Source organism: Pelophylax lessonae (genome assembly GCF_965119305.1).
Source record: "Pelophylax lessonae genome assembly, chromosome: 3".
In the NCBI taxonomy this organism is placed as follows: Eukaryota; Metazoa; Chordata; class Amphibia; order Anura; family Ranidae; genus Pelophylax; species Pelophylax lessonae.
This window is the reverse complement of record NC_138770.1, coordinates 181,642,871-181,665,863: the sequence shown is the minus strand read 5'-3', so window position 1 is coordinate 181,665,863 and position 22,993 is coordinate 181,642,871. Positions and strand designations below refer to the sequence as shown.

At 43.3% G+C, this 22,993-nt stretch overlaps 1 protein-coding gene across 1 annotated transcript; it reads left to right on the top strand.

The window, feature by feature from the left end:
* The first annotated feature begins 43 nt into the window (after positions 1-43).
* RNF168 (ring finger protein 168) lies at positions 44-22,979 on the top strand. Its single transcript, XM_082251858.1, has 6 exons — positions 44-378; positions 2,865-2,941; positions 3,421-3,600; positions 12,753-12,880; positions 13,898-13,970; positions 21,868-22,979. Exons 1-6 carry the CDS (start codon positions 66-68, stop codon positions 22,762-22,764), a joined length of 1,668 nt encoding a protein of 555 aa, XP_082107984.1. The 5' UTR covers positions 44-65; the 3' UTR covers positions 22,765-22,979.
* Positions 22,980-22,993: the final 14 nt, after the last annotated feature.

Sequence of the window (22,993 nt, the reverse complement as noted above, 5' to 3'; positions counted from 1 at the left end):
TGATGGAGCATCTTGTAAGTGTCACATCTCTTGTCTTCAGATGATGAATAAAGTGTAAATCCAGCATGCCAAAAAAACCAACCTGTCCTTTGCCACGATCAGAATGCCTGTGTGCCATTTGTCGGGAGATTTTGTTGGAGCCGGTGACGCTGCCATGCAGTCATACTTTGTGCCGCCCCTGTTTCCAGAAGACTGTGGAGAATGCTAGTCTATGCTGCCCTTTTTGTAGGCTGCGAGTTTCCACCTGGGCTCGTCGCTGTGCCCGCTCAGGAACACTAATCAACAAGGAACTTTGGGAGATCATCCAGCGTCAGTACCCAGAGGAGTGCAATCGCCGTGCTTGTGGACTAGACACTGAAGAAGATGACTTTGAAGATGGTAAGACTACTTACATTCGCTATTTTCTTTTACAAAGAATTTTGGTATTCAATCCAACATATAAAGCCAACAGTTAGATGGTTACGTTGTATTGTATGTTGATCAAATACAAATCAGAGAAATAAGCATATTCAAGGCTCGGCGCCTCACAACATTTTAAAGTCATAGTTACTAGCCTAGGCAACTGAAGAATTCCTGTCAGTGTAGAAAATAATATGAAGGCATCCAGACATACACCTAAATACAGCTAGGCGGAAGCCTACTTTCGTATGTTGCTCTATGGAAGTGTTCTCTATACATGTAAGTAGAAATACAATGCATAGAGAAGAGAGGTGCTATCAATGTAACCATCCTAACTAGGACAATGCCTGGTGGCCAGATAGGCATTTAGAATAAACTAGTAAGGTAAGGCAGAAAGAGAGCAGAGAATTGGGGAGAGAGAGCACTAGAGGTAAAAGGGAAAGGAAAGAAGAGTCCCACGTGCTGTGCGTCAGAGGATCACTAAGGCTGGGTTCACATTATGTACACGTCAGGAGATTGTGACTATATGGAGCCAGTTCACATATCTCCAGAGCGAATTGCACAGGAGTCCTGTGCGTCTTCTGGTCTGTTTCAGGTCCGAATTCAGCCAAAAAATCTGACTGAAATTCAACCTGAACGGTGAACAGAGACGCACCCAGACCCCTGCTGTGAGACGTTCCGTGCAGCAGTGCTAACCCAGCCTTAAGGCTCTTACACACTATAGGAAAATTGGGCGAACATTTTCGTCCAAAGAAATTTCATACGATTTTCGTATAGTGTGTACAGGACTTTCTACAGACGATTCAGAAGTTTCTTACGAAAATTCTTGAAGGGACAAACTCTAAAATTTTTTCTTGTACGGGAAGAAACAAACGATTTTCATTTAATGTGTACCGTTTTCGTACGATTTTGTACAAGAAAAATCAGAAAAGATAAGAAACCATAAACAACAAAAAAAGCCTTTGTTGTACGAGAATTTTCATACAGATTTTCGTAAGAAAATTCTTTAATCGGTTCCGATTTGCTGTGAAACAATGAGGAGAATCGGACAATCGCTTGCCCGATTTTTCTTATAGTGTGTTCCCCACTTTAATCGAGAGAAGCGTGTCAAATCTGGAAGAAATTTTTCTTCCGTGTCTGAGAGTATGGCTGTAAATTTCTCATTTATCATAATGTCATTTATACGATTTATGACCGCTTCCAAACCGAGTGTAGGGTTTTCCATGCCCTCACAATACGTAATTTAGTTGCAGTAAAAAGATATAGGACTAGTTGATGCTCTGGGCGAAGCAGTTACGCAATTGGTTTGCTAAGAAGCGGTTCGTAGGGTGTTTTTTTTTTTTTTTTTTTTTTTTTTTTAATTCCCTATGACATAGAACGGAGAAGGGCATAGACCCTGACCCATAATCTGCACACCTTCAGGCAAGACCACCAAATATGTGTGATTGTACCTACCTACGAGCATCCTCGGAAGCAGAGTGGGGAATAAGCCAGTCAAGTTTTCAAAATTTTTTAACATTTTCGGCCAATTTGTTTTATGCTACATATGATTGGTTTGCGCAAAAGTTATCGCGTTTACTAACAAAGGGAAAGATTTTTGTCTTTTTTTTTTTTTTTTTTACGCGTAATGGCGGCGATCTGCGTTTTTTTTTTTTTTTTTTTCGGTACTGCGACATTGCGGCGGACAGATCGGACCCTTGACTGACATTTTTGACACTTTTGGGGTTACCAGTGACATTACTACAGTAATCAGTGCTATACATATGCACTGTTACTGTAAAATTACACAGGCAGTGAAGGGGTTAACTTTTTGAGAGGGAGGGGCTGTTTGTGTCCCTAGGGGCGTGATTCTAACTGTGATTGGCTGTGGCTTGAGGTGTAGGAACAGTGATCAACGGTCCTACATAGTAGAACCGTATGATCACTATTCCTACACAGGGGAGAATGACAGGCGGCTTTGTTTACATTAGCCGCCTGCCTTTCTCCTGCTCTAACGGACGATCGCGAGTGATTGGCTGTCGATCGGGTCCGCCGGTCACACGCGCGGGGGGGGGGGGTCCGTGACCGCGCGGGTAGCGCGCCTCCGGCGGCGTGTGCTTGCTCTCGAGACCCTCACAGGCTAGCGATGTAGTACTACGTCGCTTTGCCTGTGAGGGGCTGACCGCTGCAGTAAATAGTCGTGCGGCGGTCGGCAAGTGGTTAATAAATAGAGGTGTAAACAGGTTCTTCGATAGAAGATAGTTTTAAATTGTATAAAAATTCAGCTTGGTTTTCAGATTTGCACTGGTTTAAAAGTAAAATATTGTTAACCTTATATATAATTCTGCTAATGTTTCCCCATTTGTCATGTTAGAAATATGATGGTGCCATTTGTAAGCGGCTTCTGAAACTGTTTGAATGGCAGTTTTGGCTTAAATTTTGGTTTAAATAGGAATTCCCTGATGTTTTGCTGCTTTTTGCCCTAGACTTTACACCTCATCCAGTTCCACAACTGTGCAGACCAGGGGAAATCAGAAAAGAATATGAAGCTGAAATAAGTAAGGTGAGAAGTAGTACTTATACATTTTCATTCCAGGTAGATAATGTCACTGATTACCTCAATTGCTGCAGTCATCGACTTGTTTGGCAGCTAGGAAGACTACTTTTCTACTTTTGGTAGTCGCCTTCCCCAGCAGCAGGTTGAAGACGAGCAGCCTTGTTCCCGGTGGCAGCAGCAGTCTATCTCTAGTGGTCAAACATTCCCTTTCCGACTACTACAACTTGCTTTCCAATAAGCAAGGCTTATGTTCTTTGACCAAGGAGCAGCATGATGCAGGGAAAGTGTTTCTTGGAGTGGTGCTGGAATGCAATTTTTTTTTTTTTTTTTTTTTTTTTACTACAAAACAAGTTTGGAGGGCTGTATCTGTATTCTACTTTTACATAACCAAGTAACAGATATTCATTATTGTTTCAATTCTTGCCATATACACAACACTGTATATAGATTTTAGTTTTGCAGAGTTGTCTTGTGTGTCCCCTTAGGTTGAAGCTGAGCGGCTTAGGATAGAAGAGGAAGAACGGAAGGCAAGTGAGGAATACATCCAGAAGCTTTTGGCAGAGGAGGAGGCAGAGCAGAATTTGTCTCTAGAACGCACACAAAGGGAACTGGAAGAACAGATGAAGAAAGATGAGGAGCTTGCCAGGATTCTCAGCAGTGACCTGGTAAATAGTAAGACTATGAAGAAGCCATATGACTCATTGTTCCTTTTTAGTAATTGTCTACACTTAAAGGAAGAAAAATATATACAGTATATAATTTTTAACTACTTCAGCTCCGGAAGATTTTACCCCCTTCATGACCATGATTTTTTGCTATTCGGTCATGCAATGCTCTACCCAAACACAATATATGTAATTATTTTCACACAAATAGAGCTTTAGTTTGGTGGGATTTGAGCACCGCTGGGTTTTTTATTTTTTGCAAATAGCAAAACGAAAAAATACCAAAAATTGAAGAATTTTTTTTTTTTTAAACGTACTCCCATAAAACCATATATAAAAACATATTCAATACAAAAAAAATAGAAAAAATTTAATTTCTTCATAAATTTTTTAATAAAGGAAAAAAAAAATCCCAATAAGTGTATATTGATAGGTTTGTGTGAAAGTTATAGCACTTACAAACTATGGTGTGTGTGTGTGTGTGTGTGTGTGTGTGTATATGTATATATATATATACTTTGAATATTTTTTTTTTTTTACATATACTATTAATGGCGGTGATCAATGACTAACAGTACTGCGATAGTGCGTGGGGACAATCTGACACTTATGCTGTGATGCTGGGGGGGGAACTGACTAACTGCCACTGACATCACTAGTGCCATTATTACAGTGATCAGTGCTAAAATTATACACTCGGTGGCTAAGAAGGAGGTTAACATCTTGGGAGATCAAGGGGTAAAATATGTTCCTAGGTACGCCAGGTATCACCTTCCACATGAAGTCGGCAGAAACTCCCTGCTAAAAGAGGAGAAAGGCTGGCTGGCCTGAGACTGGCAGGGAGCGGTAAAGGCCGGAGAGCTGTGGAGCCGCCCCAGGAGAATCCTCGCTAGGTGGAGGGAGTGCCGAGAAAGAGGACGGGTGGAAGCGTGAGCAAGTGCTGGGCCGAGTCGAGGTGGGTTCACCGATAGAGGTGAGAGATTTGGCAGCGGCCGTGCACAGCGATGCTTGGAAGCTCAAGAGGAAGCGGCAGGAGGTGATCAGCTCTTGGCCGTACTCTGCTGTATTCGGAGGGAGTCGAACAGCCAGACGAACACACACTGCAAAAGTGGATACCCTAAAGAAGAAATGCTTATAAAAAAGATAGAAAGGTCACTACCTGAAGTGCTGCCCCTATACAGGGGTATTCATTCTGACTGAACTGTTATCTGCAATTGTTACCTGTCACACCCAACGTAAGCTATACAGAACACAGGCTGTGGATATAAAGTGGATATTATCCAGAAGGGAGACGGGTAGTGACAGAAGAATTTGTGACTACATAATTGAAAGACATAAAGAAGATACTCAGGATGAGGGGTTAAACGGGAAGAGGTGGCGGAACAGCAAAATCACCTAGAATTAGCGATAGTCCTGGGACTATAAAAACATATATGTCCAATGAAGGAAATATGCATAAGTCGGCTTTTGAAAGTCAGTTGGGAGCTTGAGGGAAACTTACAACAGAACAATAAAAACGTCCAAGAAAGGATACCGGTAGAGAAGAATACATCTAAACCTAAAATAGACTTGGACGATGAAAATGATCCAGAAGCCCAATCGCCTACAAAATCGGAAATGGCAACCATGTTTTCTAAACTAGAACTCTGCTTGAAGAACAATTTGGCAAGGTTACAAAACGTTAGTAATAAGAGTGAAGGATACAGAAGAGGCTGGATACTCATTCTCAAGCGATGATGGAATTAAGATGAGATGGATTTATTACAAACCGAGCGAAGGAATTTGGAGTGTAAACTTGAAGACCAAGAAAATCGAGATGGAAGAAAAAAATTGAGAATAAGAGACCTACCAGAAACACCCCAAGGAGAAGATCTAGTAGAAATAATGAAAAAAATATCTAACTCAATTCTATGCAGGCCAATAACAGAAGTCTTAAAAATAGTCCAGAGTTCAGTCCACAGGGTCAGAGAATCACAAAATATAGCAAAGGATGTTCCAAGAGATCTAATAAGGTTTCATAATTATGAAGAAAAATCACAAATACGGGGAGGGATGAGAGGCAAACCGCCACTAAAGTATGAAGAGTCAATCCTTCAGATTTTTGCAAATCTTTCACGTAGAACATTGGAAAGCAGGAGGGTCCTAAACTTTTAGACCAAATGCGAGAACATAGCATTCAGTATAATGTGGAATTCCAAGTCTTATGTGCTTCCCATATTGTGGCTTCTGATGTTCCTAAGGTTTCATTGAGCTTAAAGTATAGTTGTAACTCTTCTTTTATTTTATCTTGTATCCGTTTCTCATTTAACCTCCAATTGCTTACCTTATATTGAGTTGCCACTATTTTCATCTTCATTAGCACTGGGGCATGATCTGATAAAGATATTATCTCTATATTTGTTTTAACTACTGAATCCAACAGTCTATGATGTATTCCAATCTAGAGAACAACCCATGCACTGGGGAGTAAAATGTGTAATCCTTGACACCTGGATGTTGTACTTGCCATACCATCCACCCACTGGGCTTGATATAGTTCCTTCTTCATTCTCCTTGTTGATGGTTTTCATTCCCCAGTGCATGTGACATACTAGCTACATGTGGATCTATACAAAAATTTAAATGTCCAGCCAATCTCTCTATACCTTTTTTAAAAAACTCCATTAACTTTCCCACCACCTTCTTCAGATATAGAATCGGACTTGTATTTGGGCAATATATGTTCGCCAAGGTAAATTCCCTCTCGTATCTTTCCCCTCAGGAACATCTATCTCCCTTCAGGATCTACTAATCTATCTTCCAGGGAGAATTTGATCTCTTTTTCTGCTATTGCTATGCCTTTTGCTCTTTTAGTTGTGGAATCTCCATAATACCATATTGGATAATCTTTTGAATACAATCTTATGTTTACATCAAGGGTTATATATATATCTCCTGTAAAATTTGCAGAATTTGGTCTTTAAGAACCTTATTTTGCTTTGCTGGGGTATTTAATCCTCTAACATTGTACGTTTTTAAAGAAAGAGGGAGAGGTCTAGTAACAGAAATATACGAGTTAGATAAACTACATTAAAAAAAAAAAAAAAAAAAACATCAGCTGCAGAAATATTACACGCCCTAGTTCCAAAAAAAACGAAAAGGAGTAAGTACCCTTTCACACTTGTGCGACTTGGGGCTGCAAAGTCGCACGAAAAAGTCGTACCCCCATTCTTTCCAATGAGTACGGTTCAGATCTGTGCGACTTCAAAGTAGTCCCTGCACTACTTTCTTTCGACTGATGCGTTTTGAGGTCTATAGACATAGGCCAGTGATGGCGAAACTTGGCACCCCAGATGTTTTGGAACTACATTTCCCATGATGCTCACCTACACTGCAGAGTGCATGAGCATCAAGGGAAATGTAGTTCCAAAACATCTGGGGTGCCAAGGTTTGCCATCACTGACATAGGCAATGCTTCAAGTCCAGTCAAAATCACGGCAAAAAAATTTCCGCAAAATCGTGTGACTTTTAGGTTGCACAAGTGTGAATGGGGCCTTAACCAGTTCTGGACCGTAAGGATTTGCCCCTTTAATAAACCAGGCCATTTTTTGCAATTCGGCACTGCGTTACTTTAACGGACAATTGCGCGGTGGTGCGACGCTGTACCGAAATTGATGTCCTTTTTTTTCCCCCCCACAAATGGAGCTTTCTTTTGGTGGTATTTGATCACCTGTTTTTGTTTGGGGTTTTTTTTTTTTTTTTTTTTGCTATAAACAGCAACAATTCTGGAAAAAAAAACACATTTTTCCACATTCTGCTATATAACATTCTACTACATATTTTTCGCAGACAAAAATTGTAATAAGCGTATTTTGATTGGTTTGCGCAAATGTTATCACGTCTACAAACAAGGGGAAAGATTTTGTGTCCTATTTATTTCTTTTTTACTAGTAATGCGATTTCTATCGGGACTGCGACATTGCGGCGGCCAGATCGGACCCCTAACTGACATTTTTACACTTTTGGGGGGACCAGTGACATTACTACAGTAATCAGTGCTAAAGATATGCACTGTTACTGTAATAATGACATTGGCAGGGAAGTGGTTAACCTAGTTGGTGATAAGGGGTTAAATGTAAGCCTAGGGGCGTGTTTATTATCCTTGGGGGTGGGGCTTTTGAAATGACCATAGAGACCTGTGATCCTATATAGAAGGATCACATGCGCTCTGTGATCATTTTAGAGAGAACGGTCAGCTGTGTTTACAACAGCTGACCATTCTCTCTCAGCGGGGAGTGATCGCGGATGAAGACAGAAATTAATGAGAAAACAAGCCCGGGAAATATCTAGCAAGAGCATTTAAAAAATAAGAAATCAATTAATTTCATTAAAAAACGAGCAAGGGGAGATGGTTTGCTTAACATTAAAAATCGCAGAACTCTTCCAAAAAAAATACTATAGTTCCCTGTACTCTGTAAGACAAAAAGGGCCACAGGATCTAGAATTAAACAGGACGAAAAAAATTACTGGAATATTTTAGAGAAGCAAAATTCCCTAAAGTATCAAGAGGAAAAACTGCAATTACTAGAAGAACCAAAAACAAAAGGGGGGGGGGGGGAGTTAAAATATCTTGGGATAAATCTAACCTCATCTTTTAAAAAATGTATGTTAAGCAAACTATATACCATTACTGAATGAAATCAGAGCAAAAATTTAATGGGGCGGATTAATATGGTAAAATGTTGATAGTGCCGAAAATCCTTTATCAATTTTAGATGCTACCAATACATATCCCACAGAACTATTTAAAAAAAAATGAATAGCAATGATAACCAAGCTTATATGGCGGAACAAGAAACCGAGAATACAGTAGTCAATACTAAGTAAAGATAAAGCACAAGGGGGATTAGCGGCACCAGACTTTAAAAGATATTATAATGCCATAGTAATATGATTGGTGGAATGGGGAAAAATAAGCAGTGATAAATCATGGGTAAAAATCAAAAACTCACTGGGTAAAACACGATTGGGTGATATCTGAGTACCACATACATACAGAAAGTTTGATTGTAAATACACGAGTCGACTTGAAATGCACTTAGGCTAAGTTCACATGTAGGTATTTTTGGGGCGTTTTTCTGCTCTAGGATCAGCTCAAAAAACCATTGCTGTGGAGTCGGAGTCGAGGAGTCGGAGGAGATTTTGGGTACCTGGAGTCGGCAAACAATGCACCGACTCCGACTCCTACTAAATTTAGATTGGAATTGAAAAAAAGCAAGTTTAAATTTCCCAATTCACAAAAAGTTATAATTAATGACTTAGTATAAGGAAACCTATAATTGAGGAGGCCAAATGTAAAAAGGAAGAACTACAGAAAGGACGTTTTGTCTTCCTTAAAATGGGATGCATGCACACGTCACAGAGTCAATTATTTTGCTATTAATGTTAGATTTGTGGATGAAAATAACAAAACAATAACATGGACCCTCGGATTAAAGGACTCTCAGGCACATCACACCAGTGATTACCTTCAGAAGTTAGTGGAGGGTGTTCTAGAAGATTTTGAAATTACAAAGGAACACATTTTATGTGTTGTGACAGATAACGCTTCTAACATGTTGAGCACAATTGAGAAGATGGAACGCAGATGAAGAAGGTAACAAACAGATATTAGAGTTAGAGGAAGACAGCTCTGCAAGTATTGGAGAAAGTTTAGAAACTGAAGAGAATGCTGACATTTTTTTAGACAGCTTTGTTGAAGCATTGAAGCTTGCTACTATTCATCATATGCGATGTGCTGTTCATACACTGCAACTTGCCATAAGAGATGGATTAAAAGATCGCCATGCAGCTACACTAATTGGCAAATTACGACAAGTAACTGTTGCAGCCAGGGCCCTGAAAACAGATGCAATTTTGAAAAGACGCGCAGGAAAAGGAGCCATTTTGGATCAAACAACTCGCTGGGGAAGCACTTATTTAATGGTGAAGCGTTTGCTTGGACTTAAAGACTTCATAGAAGAAATGGACAATGAAAATCTTGCATTAACTGAAAGCCAGTGGACACAAACAAAAGAGCTGGAGAACCTTCTTTCTCACCCCTTCACTGTCACCAAGAGGTTGCAATGTGACGATCTAATCCCGGGTAAATTCCTCTTGGAATGGAAGAGCCTGTTATATCGCCTGAACAAAAAATGGAGGGTTAATAGCTGAGGGCATTGCATCTTCAATGATGAAAAGAGAGAATCTTTTGCTGGAAAATGAAATCTGGTTAGCGGCTATTTATGTCGACCCAATGAGCCGACTTTTGTTGAACAGTGAACAGACTGCTACTGGGAAAAAGGCCCTCTATGATGTAGCAGTTCGCATGAAGGGATTACGACCTGAAATACCTCCACAGGATGAAGTTATTTTAAGCAATAGTGGTAACTCAGGATCATCTTCTTCAAACGAAGAATTCGATTTTGATTCCTTCTTAAACAAAATTTAAGCTGCTAAAGGAAAGCGACATCGCATAAGCGTTACAGAACCAGTAAATGTCCAAATAAAAAAATTGCAACAGGAGTTTTATAAAGCACTAAAAGAAGTTGAAAAGTATGATCGCTCATCAAAACTTACTGTTGAAGAAGCCATCCTTGTTTATCCAGAGATCGTTAGTGATGTGGACAGAATAGTTATTGCAATGCCACCCACCCAAGTCAGTGTCGAAAGATTAATACAGAGGAGTCGGAGTCGGAAGTACAAAAAACTGAGGAGTCTGAAAAATGTATCTACCGACTCCACAGCCCTGCAAAAAACGCCCAACAAGACAAATCCTATTAATTTCAATGGCCCCTGTTCACATCTGAGCGTTTTGACGTTTTAAGCAAAATGCCCAACGCTCAAAGTACATGAGCTTCTTTTTGGGCAGATTACAGGCGCTTTTATTTTTTTTCTATTGGTCACTTGTCAGCCTGTAAAATGCCCATAAAAACGCCTGAAAAAATGCCTGTAAATAGCAACGCCAAGATGTGAACGTAGCCTTTAGAGTTTGGGATTTAATTTTTAAACAAGCAAAATGGAGTACAACTCACTGGTAATTTCACTCACAGGGACAAATTATTTTCCACCAGGAAATGACACAATTTGGTGATTGGATAATAGATAAAAATGCACAGATAAAGGATATAATGAAAAAGGGAAAGATGGGATATATCAGGACTTCAAACAGAAAAAGGAATTCATGATTTTGAATGAATGGCGGTATTTTCAGCTGAGACACTTCATATCAACACTACCTACCCCAGCCTACCTACCCCAGCCTATCGGGTCAGAAGAGGAACTGCTTCCATTTGAACGGCTGTGTAATTCGCAGACGAAATCAAAACATCATATCTCTCAAATTTGATAAAATACTTACGAGATAGCCGAGCCGAGGATACCTCCATTCATTCAAAAGTGGGGGAAAAGAACTGGGATCACATTTGGAGGAGCACCAATTAAAGCGGAGTTTCACCCTAAAATTATACTTCCATCTTCTCACTCCGGGTCACCTGAAAAACAAATGGATAATCGCAAATTTTTTATTTTTTTTTACTTACCTGGTTTAGAAGAAAATATACTTACCTTCCTCTTCCTCCCCTCGGCGGCCACGGCGATTCGTCACTTCCTGGCTTGCATTGATTCCTGGGAGCTGAACGTCATCGCTCCCAGGAATCAATGCACCTGCACCGGCCCTGACGTCAGTTCCGGTGCAGGCGCCGTCATACCTTGCTAAACAGCTTCTGGGCATGCCCAGAAGCTGTGCAGGGATGACGCTGTGGCGGGGCCGGTGCAGTGCATCGTGGGACCGAAGAAGACGGAAGAGGACACAGAAGAGGATTGCGCTGGCTTCAAGCTGCCCACACCTGAGATGGCAGCGCTGGACAATACATTTTCAAGGTAAGTATTTCTTCTAAAAGGTAAGTGCAACCGGGACAGATCAGAGGCTAGCCATTGTGGAATGCACTAGCCCTGACTGTCCCGGGGGTATTTTTATTAAAAAAAAAAATTCCCAGGGTGGAACTCTGCTTTAAGTATAGTTATGAGAGCTGTCCATAATACAGCGATAGATATAAACTCGACAGAGATGAATTATAAATGTTTGGGTAGGTGGTATAGAACGCCTGTGGAAGCAAATAAATACCATTTAGAAAAATCCCCATTGTGCTGGAGAGGGTGTGATCAGAGGGGTACCATGCTGCATATATGGTAGGAGTGCCCAAAGATACAGGAATATTGGCAGAGAGTGTGGCATTTTATATAAAAGCGATCATGGATCTAGAAATTAAAGATGACCCATGGGTATGCCTATTTCATAAAACAGTCCAATAAAACAATATAGAAGTACGATATTGCCCCAGTTAATGAATGCGGCAAAGGGGGCAATACCAAAAAAGGCGAGACCCAGAATGTCCCAAGACAAAAGAATGGTTTAAAAGAATTTAATATATTTACGAAATAGAATATTTTAAGTAGCTATGAAGAAGATCTAGAGAGGTTTAACGCCACCTGGAAAAAAGTCATAACTATGTGTTTATATGTGTGTGCTGCTTTTTACTAACCAATTTATCATCTCTGCTGTGCAGGGAGGGGAAACTGACAGATCCCTCCCTCCCGCCCAGAGTTAACACTTAACTCTGGGCTGTGAATGTACACAGCTGAACAGCATGTCCCGGCCATGAATTATTGGCTGGGACTTGCTGACAGGTGGGAGGTGCGCGTGCACAAGCCCTCAACCCGAAATTCGGTAGCGGCGTACCAGTACGTCGCTTCGCCTACAGTGGCTGCTCGTCTGCAGTACAACTGGTTAATGTATGTAATTTCATGCTTATGTGATTAACTTTTTTTTTTTTTTCCCCCAATATTTTTAATACTTTCCACTACTTCTAAAGGTCTGCAGACCCTTGCAGCATTTCTCATTGGAACACTGAGATTTGCTTATGAAATTATAATGAAGGTAGACCCTCCAATTTAGGAACTAGCTTGGCAATGACATGGTAAAATAGCCATATGTTGCAGATTTCTACCTTTTTTCTGTTCTGAAGCAAGTGTGCCAAAATCCTTACAATGTATATAGATCATCTAGAGGAAAATTTTGTTTTTCAAAAAGACTGCCATTTTTTAAAGGTTCATTTTTTTTTTTTTCCCACTAGAATGAATCCAATACATCATCTGTCCAAATATCCCCAGTGGAGTCACCTATAATCCTCAAGAAGACTGTCGCTATAAAGTCTTGTAAACGGATGAAAAGCAACAGGACACTGTCTGGAGACATTCAGAGGTGAGAAAGTCATTTGACGTAATAGAATTTTGCAGCTGAAAATCTAACTTGATCAAGAGAGACAAAATGATGGTACCATATAGAACTTGGTCATATTAAACCTCCGCAATGGATCAATTTTGTACTGTATTGAAATAATAAAAAAATATCTGTCTTGTCAAAAGCACTGGGTACTCTCTTCTAAAGCTGATCTCCAGCTTTACTGTCACTTTAACTAATTTGTCTGAGCTAAGCTGGCCCAAACAAATGATTTACTACACTAACAGGTGCACCTGCTGACAGCATTGTATAGACTGTATGTAGCCCCAGCTATCTACAGTATCCAGCCTTGTGTTACGGCTGTTGCATGCAAACATCCCATTTCACAACCAGAACAAACGTGAGTCAGGCTGAGCGGAGCTCAGCTATTCATAGGCAGCTTTGTATGCTCTGAATGCAAAGCTTCCTCTTATTGTTAGGTTGAAGCAGAGATCGTAGCGTAATCCATCGTCCTCTCCGCTCTCCATTTGAGCCTCTTCTTGGTAGTTAAAAGCCTGTATTCAGGTTTTAGCCACTATCTTGGAGGCAAAAAATTGCTTCTAAAATACGGAGTTAGTATTTATTTATTTTAGAAAGAAATTTGAGCTAGCTAGGTAGTTGATAATACTTTTACTGCTGAGCAGATTTTATGGCAGTCCAGCCTTTGCTGCAAACATCTGCATCTAACCCACCCCAACCCTCAAAAGGTGCATACTTTTACCTTGATCCAATGGCTGTGGCGCGCCTGTGCATTACAACCCCACAGACATCTAGGAGGCCATCTCCCTTCATCTCTGGCCTCGCGACACAGCACTCTAGGTGTCTATGGGGCTGTAATACGCAGTCACTGCTAGTATATAAACAAACCTATGAGGCATGCAGCTGTCGTGTCAAGGTACCTATGCATCTATGGAGGGAAAGTGGGTTAGGTCAGGGTAGGAAGTTGAGTGTTTTGTTTTAAAAGTTAGGTAATTTGTTCCGATTTGTTCTGTGTTTCAGGTTTCTGTCACCTACATCGGTAAAGATTTTTGGTACTGATGGGTCTACTCATGTCAGAAATGGGGAACTTCAGGTAAATTTGTTTCAAATTAAGATTTCAGCCACCTAGAAATAAATCCTGTTGATTTTTCTTCTTTTTCCATTGCTATACTGGAATGACTGCAGCTGAATGAATTCGGAAATTATGCTTTATTTTCTTAAGTAACAGATGCCTGCATGTGCTAGGGGGGTAAATCTAGGCTGGTTCCCAGATAGTCCGTGACCGTAGACTGACCTGCCTGATTAAATTGAACCCAGCCTAAGTGAGGAGATAAGTAGAATGCCTTTAGTTCCACTTTAAGATTTAAAAAGACAGTTGTGGGTTCCCTAGAGCAGGGGTACTCAATTAAAATTCACAGAGGTCCGGTTGGTAACATTTTGGTCCAAATCTAGTTTTTCTGCTATGACTCAGGTCTTTCACGTCACAGCCCCCTTTAAATTAATGTCCACAGCCCCCCTTACATCACAACCCCCTTTTCACATTAGAGCCCCAACATTAGAAACCCGCTTACATCACAGTCCCCCTTGCAATCACAGCTCACCCCCACCTGACATCACAGCCCTTCACCTCACATCACAAACCCCTCATATCACAGCCCCCCATATCACAGCTCCCCGATATCACAGCTTCCTTGCACATCGCCCCCCCATATCAAAGCTCCCCCCTCACATCACAGCCCCCTATATCACAGCTCCCCCTTCTCACATAACAGCTCCTCCATATCATAGCTCCCCCATATCTCATTACAGCTCCTCCTCTCGCATCACAGCTACCCCATATCACCGCTCCCCCTCTCACATCACAGTCCTCCATATCACAGCACCCCTCTCGCATCACAGCCCTCCATATCACAACTTCTCCCTTTTACGTTACAGCCTCCCATATCACAGCACCCCTCCCCATTCACATTTCAGCTCCCCCTCTCACTTGACAGCTCACCCTTCTTGCATCGCCCCATATCACAGCTTCTCTCTAACATCACAGCCCTTCAGTATTATAGTCTTTCCCCCCCCCCCCCAATCTCACAGCCACTCGTATCACAGCTCACCCCTCAGTCTGCCCCCCCATTTCTAAGATCCCCCCCTCTCACATCACAGCCACAGATATCACATCACTGCCCCTCCCCCCCGCCCCCCCTAATAATCTTCTCCCTACCTTAACTCAATGTTCTGGAGGGCGGGGAGAGTGGCGGGGTGGACTCCTCTTCTGGGTGTGCTCGCCTGCTGCTGCCGCTAGGCTCTGTGCCGTCCGCCCTCCTGCTTGCTTTGGGTTCAGCGCATTGGGCCTGTGCATGGGGCGACGAGAGGGGTTTGACAGCTGCCACTCCCCCTAGAGACCTTCTGTTCCCTGACGCCTGCTCTGCTGTGACTTCAACAGCGGCAGGGGCGGGTGGGTGCATGCGGACTGGTGGGGGACAGCTGCTGCGGTCCAGATTTAAGTGCATCTGGATCCGGACACGGCCCAGAGTCCGCATATTGAGGATCCTGGCCCTAGAGGGTTAGGGTACTGGAGCTTGCTGAATTTTTTTAGGTGATCGTAACTTACCCTTCAAAACTAAAACACCTCTGATGTGCAATGATTTTGCACAGAGTGGCCTCAAGCCTGCTCTTCTTGGTTTCCTTGCTTGGACTCTTGGCTCCTGTTATTTGTGTGGCCCCAAAGCAAGCTGCTTGCTTTGGGAGCACACCTACGGGCTCAATTCCGAGCCGGCCTGTCTGCATCCATTGAAAAGCACACAGTGCAGTTCAGCCCCGAGCTCTGCTTACAGGATTTGATTGACAGTAGTGGAAGCCTGAGGGGTGTGAGTGGGTGATGCAAACACTGACATTTTTTACCCTAAAGCAGGGAATGCTTTAAGGTAAAATACACTGCTCAAAAAAATTAAAGGAACACTTTTTTTAATCGGTGTATATATCATCAGGTCAGCTCAACTCCTGGGATATTGATCTGGTCAGTTAAGTAGCATAGGGGGTTGTTGATCAGTTTCAGAAGCTTTGGTGTTAATGAAAAACCACAGGTGCACTAGATGGGCAACAATGAGACAACCTCCAAAACGGGAATGGTTTTACAGGTGGAGGCCACTGAATTTTTTTTTCCCCCCTACTCCTCTTTTCTGACTGTTTTTCTTCACTAGTTCTGCATTTGGCTAGGGTCAGTGTCACTACTGGTAGCATGAGGCGATACCTGGAGCCCATAGAGCAGTGGTTCTTAACCTTGTTGGAGGTACTGAACCCCACCAGTTTCATATGCGCATTCACCGAACCCTTCTTAATTGGAAAAATAAAATATAATTTTTTCAAATTCAAAACATAGGTATATATTATTTTAGGTATATATTTATACATAGGTGCACAAAATCTCACCTCACCCTGGCCTGCTGTAAGGGGGGATCTATATAGGGGACGGGACCTCACCTCACCTCACCCTGGCCTGCTGTAAGGGGGGATCTATATGGGGGACGAGACCTCACCCTGGCCTGCTGTAAGGGGGGAGATCTATATGGGGGATGGGACCTCACCTCACCCTGGCCTGCTGTAAGGGGGGATCTGGTCCCCCATATAGATCCCCCCTTATAGCAGGCCAGGGTGAGGTCCCCCATATAGATCCCCCCTTACAGCAGGCCAGGGTGAGGTGAGGTCCCGTCCCCCATATAGATCTCCCCCTTACAGCAGGACAGGGTGAGGTGAGGTCCGGACCCTAGCCTGCTGTAGGGGGGGGATCTATATGTGGGACCCCAGAGTGACCTAACCTCACCCTGGTCTGCTGTAAGGGGGGATCTATATGGGGGACCCCAGAGTGACCTAACCTCACCCTGGCCTGCTGTAGGGGGGATCTATACGGGGGACCTCACCCTGGCTTACTGTAAGGTTGGATCTATATGGGGGGTCATGTCCCCCATATAGATCCCCCCTTACAGCAGGCCAGGGTGAGGTGAGGTCCCGTCCCCCATTTAGATCTCCCCCCTTACAGCAAGCCAGGTTCCCCATAAAATAGATCCCCTTTACATAGTCTTCTCAGTGTTCTCAGACAGTCACTAGACTAGTACAGCCAGTACTACTCCATTCCTACCTTTTTTTCACCTGTGTCCCGACTCCTGATCACAGGCTAGGTTTTCCTCCTGCAGCACCACTGTCACCACTGGATCTCTGGCCTCTCACCTGCCGGCTTCTTCTGCTGCTGCGGCTGCCTGGCCTGGTGGTTCTTTCCCGCGATGCGCTGGGTGGCCGCTGCACGGGTTAGTCCCTCCCTCCACCACTCCACAGTGGGCGACGCCGGCTCCGGCTGGATCGGATTCGGTCGGAAGCCAAGCTGCACAGCCAGTAGTGAGAGTGAGCCAGGGGCAGAGAGAGCTGTGAGTGCAAGCGGAGCGGGATCGGAAGGACATGCCCGAAACTGGAGAAATAGTCCCTGACAGCGAAGTGGTACTAGCGGAGGGTGTGCCGAACCCTCGAGACTGACCCACCGAACCCCTGGGGTTCGATCGAACCCAGGTTAAGAACCACTGCCATAGAGGTTGCACAGGGAGACCAACTCCTCCAGGATGGCGCATGAATACGTGCCATTGCCAGAAGGTTTGCTGTGTCTCCCAGCACAGTCTCAAGAGCATGTGGGAGATTCTAGGAGAGCCGGACAGGGCCATAGAAGGTCCTAAACACATCAGCAGGTCCGATATCCGCTCCTTTGTGCAAGGAGGAACAGGATGAACACTGCCAGAGCCCTACAAAATGACCTCCAGCGGGCCACTGATGTGACCTGTCTCTGATCAAATAACCAGAAACAGACTTTGAGGGAGGCCTGAGGGCCAAACGTCCTCTAATTTGCCCTGTGCTCACTGCCGGGCATCATGGAGTTCGACTGGCATTTGCCATTGAACACCAGAATTGGCAGGGCTGCCAATGACACCGTATGCTTTTCACAGATGAGAGCAGGTTCACCCTGAGCACATGTGACAGACGTGAAAGGGTCTGGAGAAGCCAAGGAGCAGGTTATGCTGCCTGTAACATCATTCAGCATGACCGGTTAAGGTGGTGGGTCAGTGATGGTCTGGGGAGGCATATTCATGGAGGGACGCACAGACGCTACAGGCTAGACAATGGCACCCTCCCTACCATTAGGTATTGGGATGAAATTATTGGACCCATTGTCAGACCCTATGCTGGTGCAGTGGACCCTGGGTTCCTCCTGGTGCATGACAATGCCTGGCCCCATTTCAATAGAACCCCTCTGGGACATTATGCTTCGGTCCATCCGACGCCACCAGGTTACATCTCAGTCTGTTCAGGAGCTCAGTGATGCCCTGGTCCAGATCTGGGAGGGAATACCCCAGGACACCATCAGTCTTCTCATTGGTAGCATGCCCCGATGACGTCAGGCATGCATACAAGCACGTGGGGGGCCATATAAACTACTGAGTACCTTCTGAGTTTCTGCAATGAAATTTCAGCAAAATGGACTAGCCTGCTGAATCATTTTTTCATTTTCGGGGTTTCTTTTGAATTCAGTCCTCTGTAGGTTTATTATTTTCATTTCCATCCACCTGGTCCATATCAGTATAGATATCCAGCATGATATTTTTCCCCACTGAGATCTGATTTGTTTTCAAAGTGTTCTTTAACTTTTTTGAGCAGTGTATGTCCAGGCTTTAGAATCACTTTACCTTCTCTGGGTAAGCAGTACATGTGTGATAAAGTGGTGGAGCACTCAAGCACAGAAGAACATTATTTATGCCTATTGCATGGACATTGTTTATCATTGATCACATTAATATTGAGCACTTTTATTTACAGTACTGTATGATTACAGTGCCTTGAAAAAGTATTCATACCCCTTGAAATTTTCTCATGTTACATCCAAAAACGTATCTGTATTTTATTGGGATTTTATGTGATAGAACAACACAAAGTGGCAAATAAGTGTGAAGTGGATTAAAATAATAAAAGGTTTTCAACATTTTTTACAAATATCTAAAAAGTGTGGTTTGCATTTGTATTCAGCCCCCGAGTCAATACATTTTTGACCATACTTCTTTGCAAAATAGCTGAAGCTCTGTCAGATTGGATGGAGAGCATCTGTGAACAGCAAATTTCAAGACTTGCCACAGATTCTCAATTGGATTTAGGTCTCAACTTTGGGCCATTCTAACACATGAATGTTCTTTGAGCTAACCCACTCTATTGTAGCTCTTGGCTGTATGTTTAGGGTCGTTGTCCTGCTGAAAGGTGAACCTCCACCCCAGTCTTAAGTCTTTTGCAGACTTTACTAGGTTTTTTTTCTACGATTGCACTGTATTTGGCTCCATCCATCTTCCCATCAACTTCCTTGTCCCTGCTGAAGAAAAGCATCCCCACAACATGATTATGCCACCACCATGTTTTACGATGGGATGTTGTGCGGTTAGTTTTGCTCCACACAAAGCGTTTTTTGCTTTTAGACCAAAAAGTTAAATGTTGGTCTCATCTGACCCGAGCACCTTCTTCCACATGTTTGCTGTGTCCCCCACACAGCTTCTTGCAAACTGCAAATGTGACTTCTTATGGCCTTCTTTCAACAGAGGCTTTCTTCTTACCACTCTTCCATAAAGATCAGATTTGTAGAGTGCACGACTAATAGTTGTCCTGTGGGCGGATTTTCCCACCTGAGCTGTGGATCTCCGCAGCTCCTCTAGAGTTGCGATTGGCTGCTTCTCTGATGAATGCTCTCCTTGCCCGGCCTGTCACTTTAGGGGGACGGCCATGTCTTTGTAGCCTTGCCGTTGTGCCTTACTCTTTCCATTTTCGGATGATGGATTGAGCAGTGCTCTGTGAGTTGTTCAAAGCTTGGGATATTTTTTATAACCTAACCCTGCTTTAACCTTCTCCACAACTTTTTCCTGACCTGTCTGGTGTGTTCTTGACCATAATGCAGGGCTTGACAAATTTGCTATGAATCTAGGAGCCAGCTAAAAAAGTTAGGAGCCAGTTTTTTTTTTTTTTTTTGTAGCGTGGGTTGTCAGGGCAAGTAATTTGCGCCCCCTAACTCTAACTTACAGCAGAGCGGTCAGTCGATAACTCCAATGTAGCGCATTACATCAAGGTTATGGGCTGGCCAGAAAGAATGACATTAAAAACCTGTTATGGGGAAACTCCTTTTTATGCGAATGCATCATGACTGCGGCATGTAAAATACCCTCTTTTGCTGCCTATTGTAGCTTAAGGGTGGCTGTTGGTGGGTGGCAAAAACATGTCTTTACAGCACATTTTTACCACCCAACTGCACATCTAAATATAGCCTTTGTGACATTTTAAATTAAATACAGAAAAGGATGAAAGAAGTATCCCAGCGCTGCTGATCTTCTGTTACCTCTTTGCTGCTACTTCCAGCCTACATGTGTGTCACCCTGTGGTGATTGTTGATAATACACAGGGCTTTATCAGAGGACATAAAAAGATAATTCTAAAGCATGCCTGCCTCATCTCCCCTCCTCCACCTCACAGCACACCTTAAACAACTTTGCACTATTAGAACATCGGCTCAGTGTGTCACAGCATGGACACAGAACACACACACAGGCAGCCCCCGTGCTCTATCCTCCACCAGAACTCCCCCCCCCCCCCCCTTCCCTCACAGTAGTGACAGTCTGCCTGCTAGGTCAGGTAAAGGCCACACAGGCTGCTGGGTCCCCCTCCTCCTCACCCTTCTCCAAGGTCTGAACTCCCCCTGCCGTGTGCTCTGGGGGAGGAAGGCCAGCCTGACAGAGACACGACGGGCAGCAGAAGAGAGCTCAGAGAGCAGCCATTCAGGACCTTGCTCCGGCAGAGGAGAGGAGGCCGTCCCTGTCCCCCTCTCATGTCACTCACAGCCAGACTTCAGATTACTGCACGGCTCCAGGGAAAACATGGAGACCAGGGAGGGGGAGAGCGAAGCATCAGCTGCCTGGCACTCTGAGCTGCGTGTCCGGCAGTCAGTCAGGAGTTACAGAGAGTGAGCTGGCGGCAAATCAGGAGCCAGGACGCGGTTTCTGGTCGCCATGGCGACCTGGCGCCCATGGTTTGTCGAACCCTGCCTTAATGATGTTTGTTCACTAAGGTTCTCTAACAAACCTCTGAAGGCTTCACAGAACAGCTGTATTTATACTAAGAATAAATTACACACAGGTGGACTCTATTTATTAATTAGGTGACTTCTAAAGGCAATTGGTTCCACTAGATTTTAGTTGGGGGCATCAGAGTAAAGGGGGCTGAATACAAATGCACGCCACACTTGTCAGAATATTATTTTGTAAAAAAAATGTTGAAAACCATTTATCATTCTCCTTCCAGTTCACAATTAGGTGTCACTTTGTGTTGGTTTATCACATAAAATTCCAATATGATACAATGTGGAAAATTTCAAGGAGCATGAATACTTTTTCAAGGCACTGTATTTGGAAATGTTGTCACTTCTTTATTGGTCACGTGAAATTAGTGTTGAGTAGTTTTTCACCATTATTTGCATGTGAGATGTTAAAGGGATTTAAAGGGACAGTGCAACACATTTATTACTTCTGTACAAATTGGTCCCTTTTCAACCTGGTCCTGAAGCAATCCCCACCCCCTTCTGAGCCACATGCAGTACTTCTACCGTGACTCGTGACCAGCACCTACCACTTAACAGTCCAGTGTGAGAGGCTCAGTGGTTAGTATATGCTCTTACCATTGTTAAAGTGTGTAGGCAGGACGTGACTCCAGCAAGGCTGAGGCCTAGTTTGTCTGTGCAGAAGTTAAGGTCTTTGCAAAGCATTCACATGCATTTACACTTTTGAGAATGTACTAATAAGGCTTAAAAGTGCATTGACCTGATCAGTTCATAGGTATTTGTAAACTGTTTTCTACACTTTACAACCTGTGCTTCCCAATTTATTGTACTGTATGTGTAACCAGACACTTGATTTTCTTATTTGTTTTATTTGCAGAACATGAGTACTGGTACTGAAAATGGTTTAGCTTTGCTTGATGAATTGGATGATTATCCAATGCCTATACTCTCCCCTCAGTCATCTTTTACTCCTAATCCTAGTCCTATAGAAATGTTAGATTCCGAGATTCAACTACCTGGTCTGACTAAATGCTCTCCTACCAGAAATGCATTACAGACAGAATGGTCATCTACAAACAAAAATGTAGGGCAAACAAATGAGGCTCGCCTAACCATAACTACTACACAGTTATCCCCTCCCCGGTGTTCCAGCTCTTTGGATAGTAGTAGGAAATGGCAAAATCCACAATATCTTGATGTAACCAGTATGCCTGAGCATTGGCAGCATAAATCGTCACCTAAAAGAACTCTTGATTTCTATGGAGACACACAGGATCATCCAAGTGAAAAGAGGCCTTGTCTGGGGAACAGCATAGCACCTGGAAACCACACAGAAGTGTTAATGGAACTGGAAGAGACTCTCCATGAGAAGAAACTACAGGAAGAACAGGACCGGCTTCTGGCTCTAAAAATACAGAAGCTTTTAGACAGAGAAGTGAAGCAAGTCAGCAGACAGAAGGGTTCCCCAGATGAGTACAAGTTGCGGCCAAAAAGAACATCTCCACAGCAGAAGCTATCGGAATCTGCATCACCCAAAGGGAATGCTTCAAAATGCTGTATGGATCAAAGCAGTTCTAAGAGCTCTGAAAGTGGGGAATCCTCTGATGAAAATAAAAAACCCACCCCAAAAAACATTGCACGATCCTTTTCATCTAGTGATGGGACAAGTAAAACATCTGAACAGCCCTCATTGCCTAATGGGGTAAAAATCCTGAAGCCAAGTAACAAGCAGCAAACTATACGGGACATGTTTCAAAGAGCTACAAGAAAGTAGTTTCAATAGGAGTGTCTTGCTTCAAGATGAATTACAGACATGGTAATTTTTACATAGTTACATAGGCACAGTTTGGACCAATGCAAATATATATGTGCCATACCTCTGAGATTCCTGTGGAAGCTGGAGATCACTGTAGTTGGCACTACTTTTACAGTAAGCTCTGCCAAGTGATTGCACTGCTGCATTGTGAACACAGGAGGGAGCTTGCTTGCTCGGCCGGGCTCCA

Excerpts from the sequence above, each read along its gene's own strand:
- RNF168 (XM_082251858.1), top strand. The coding sequence starts at position 66 with ATGCCAAAAAAACCAACCTGTCCTTTGCCACGATCAGAATGCCTGTGT. Across the intron at positions 379-2,864 it reads AGAAGATGACTTTGAAGATG|ACTTTACACCTCATCCAGTT; the intron begins GTAAGACTACTT and ends TTTTTGCCCTAG. Across the intron at positions 2,942-3,420 it reads ATGAAGCTGAAATAAGTAAG|GTTGAAGCTGAGCGGCTTAG; the intron begins GTGAGAAGTAGT and ends GTGTCCCCTTAG.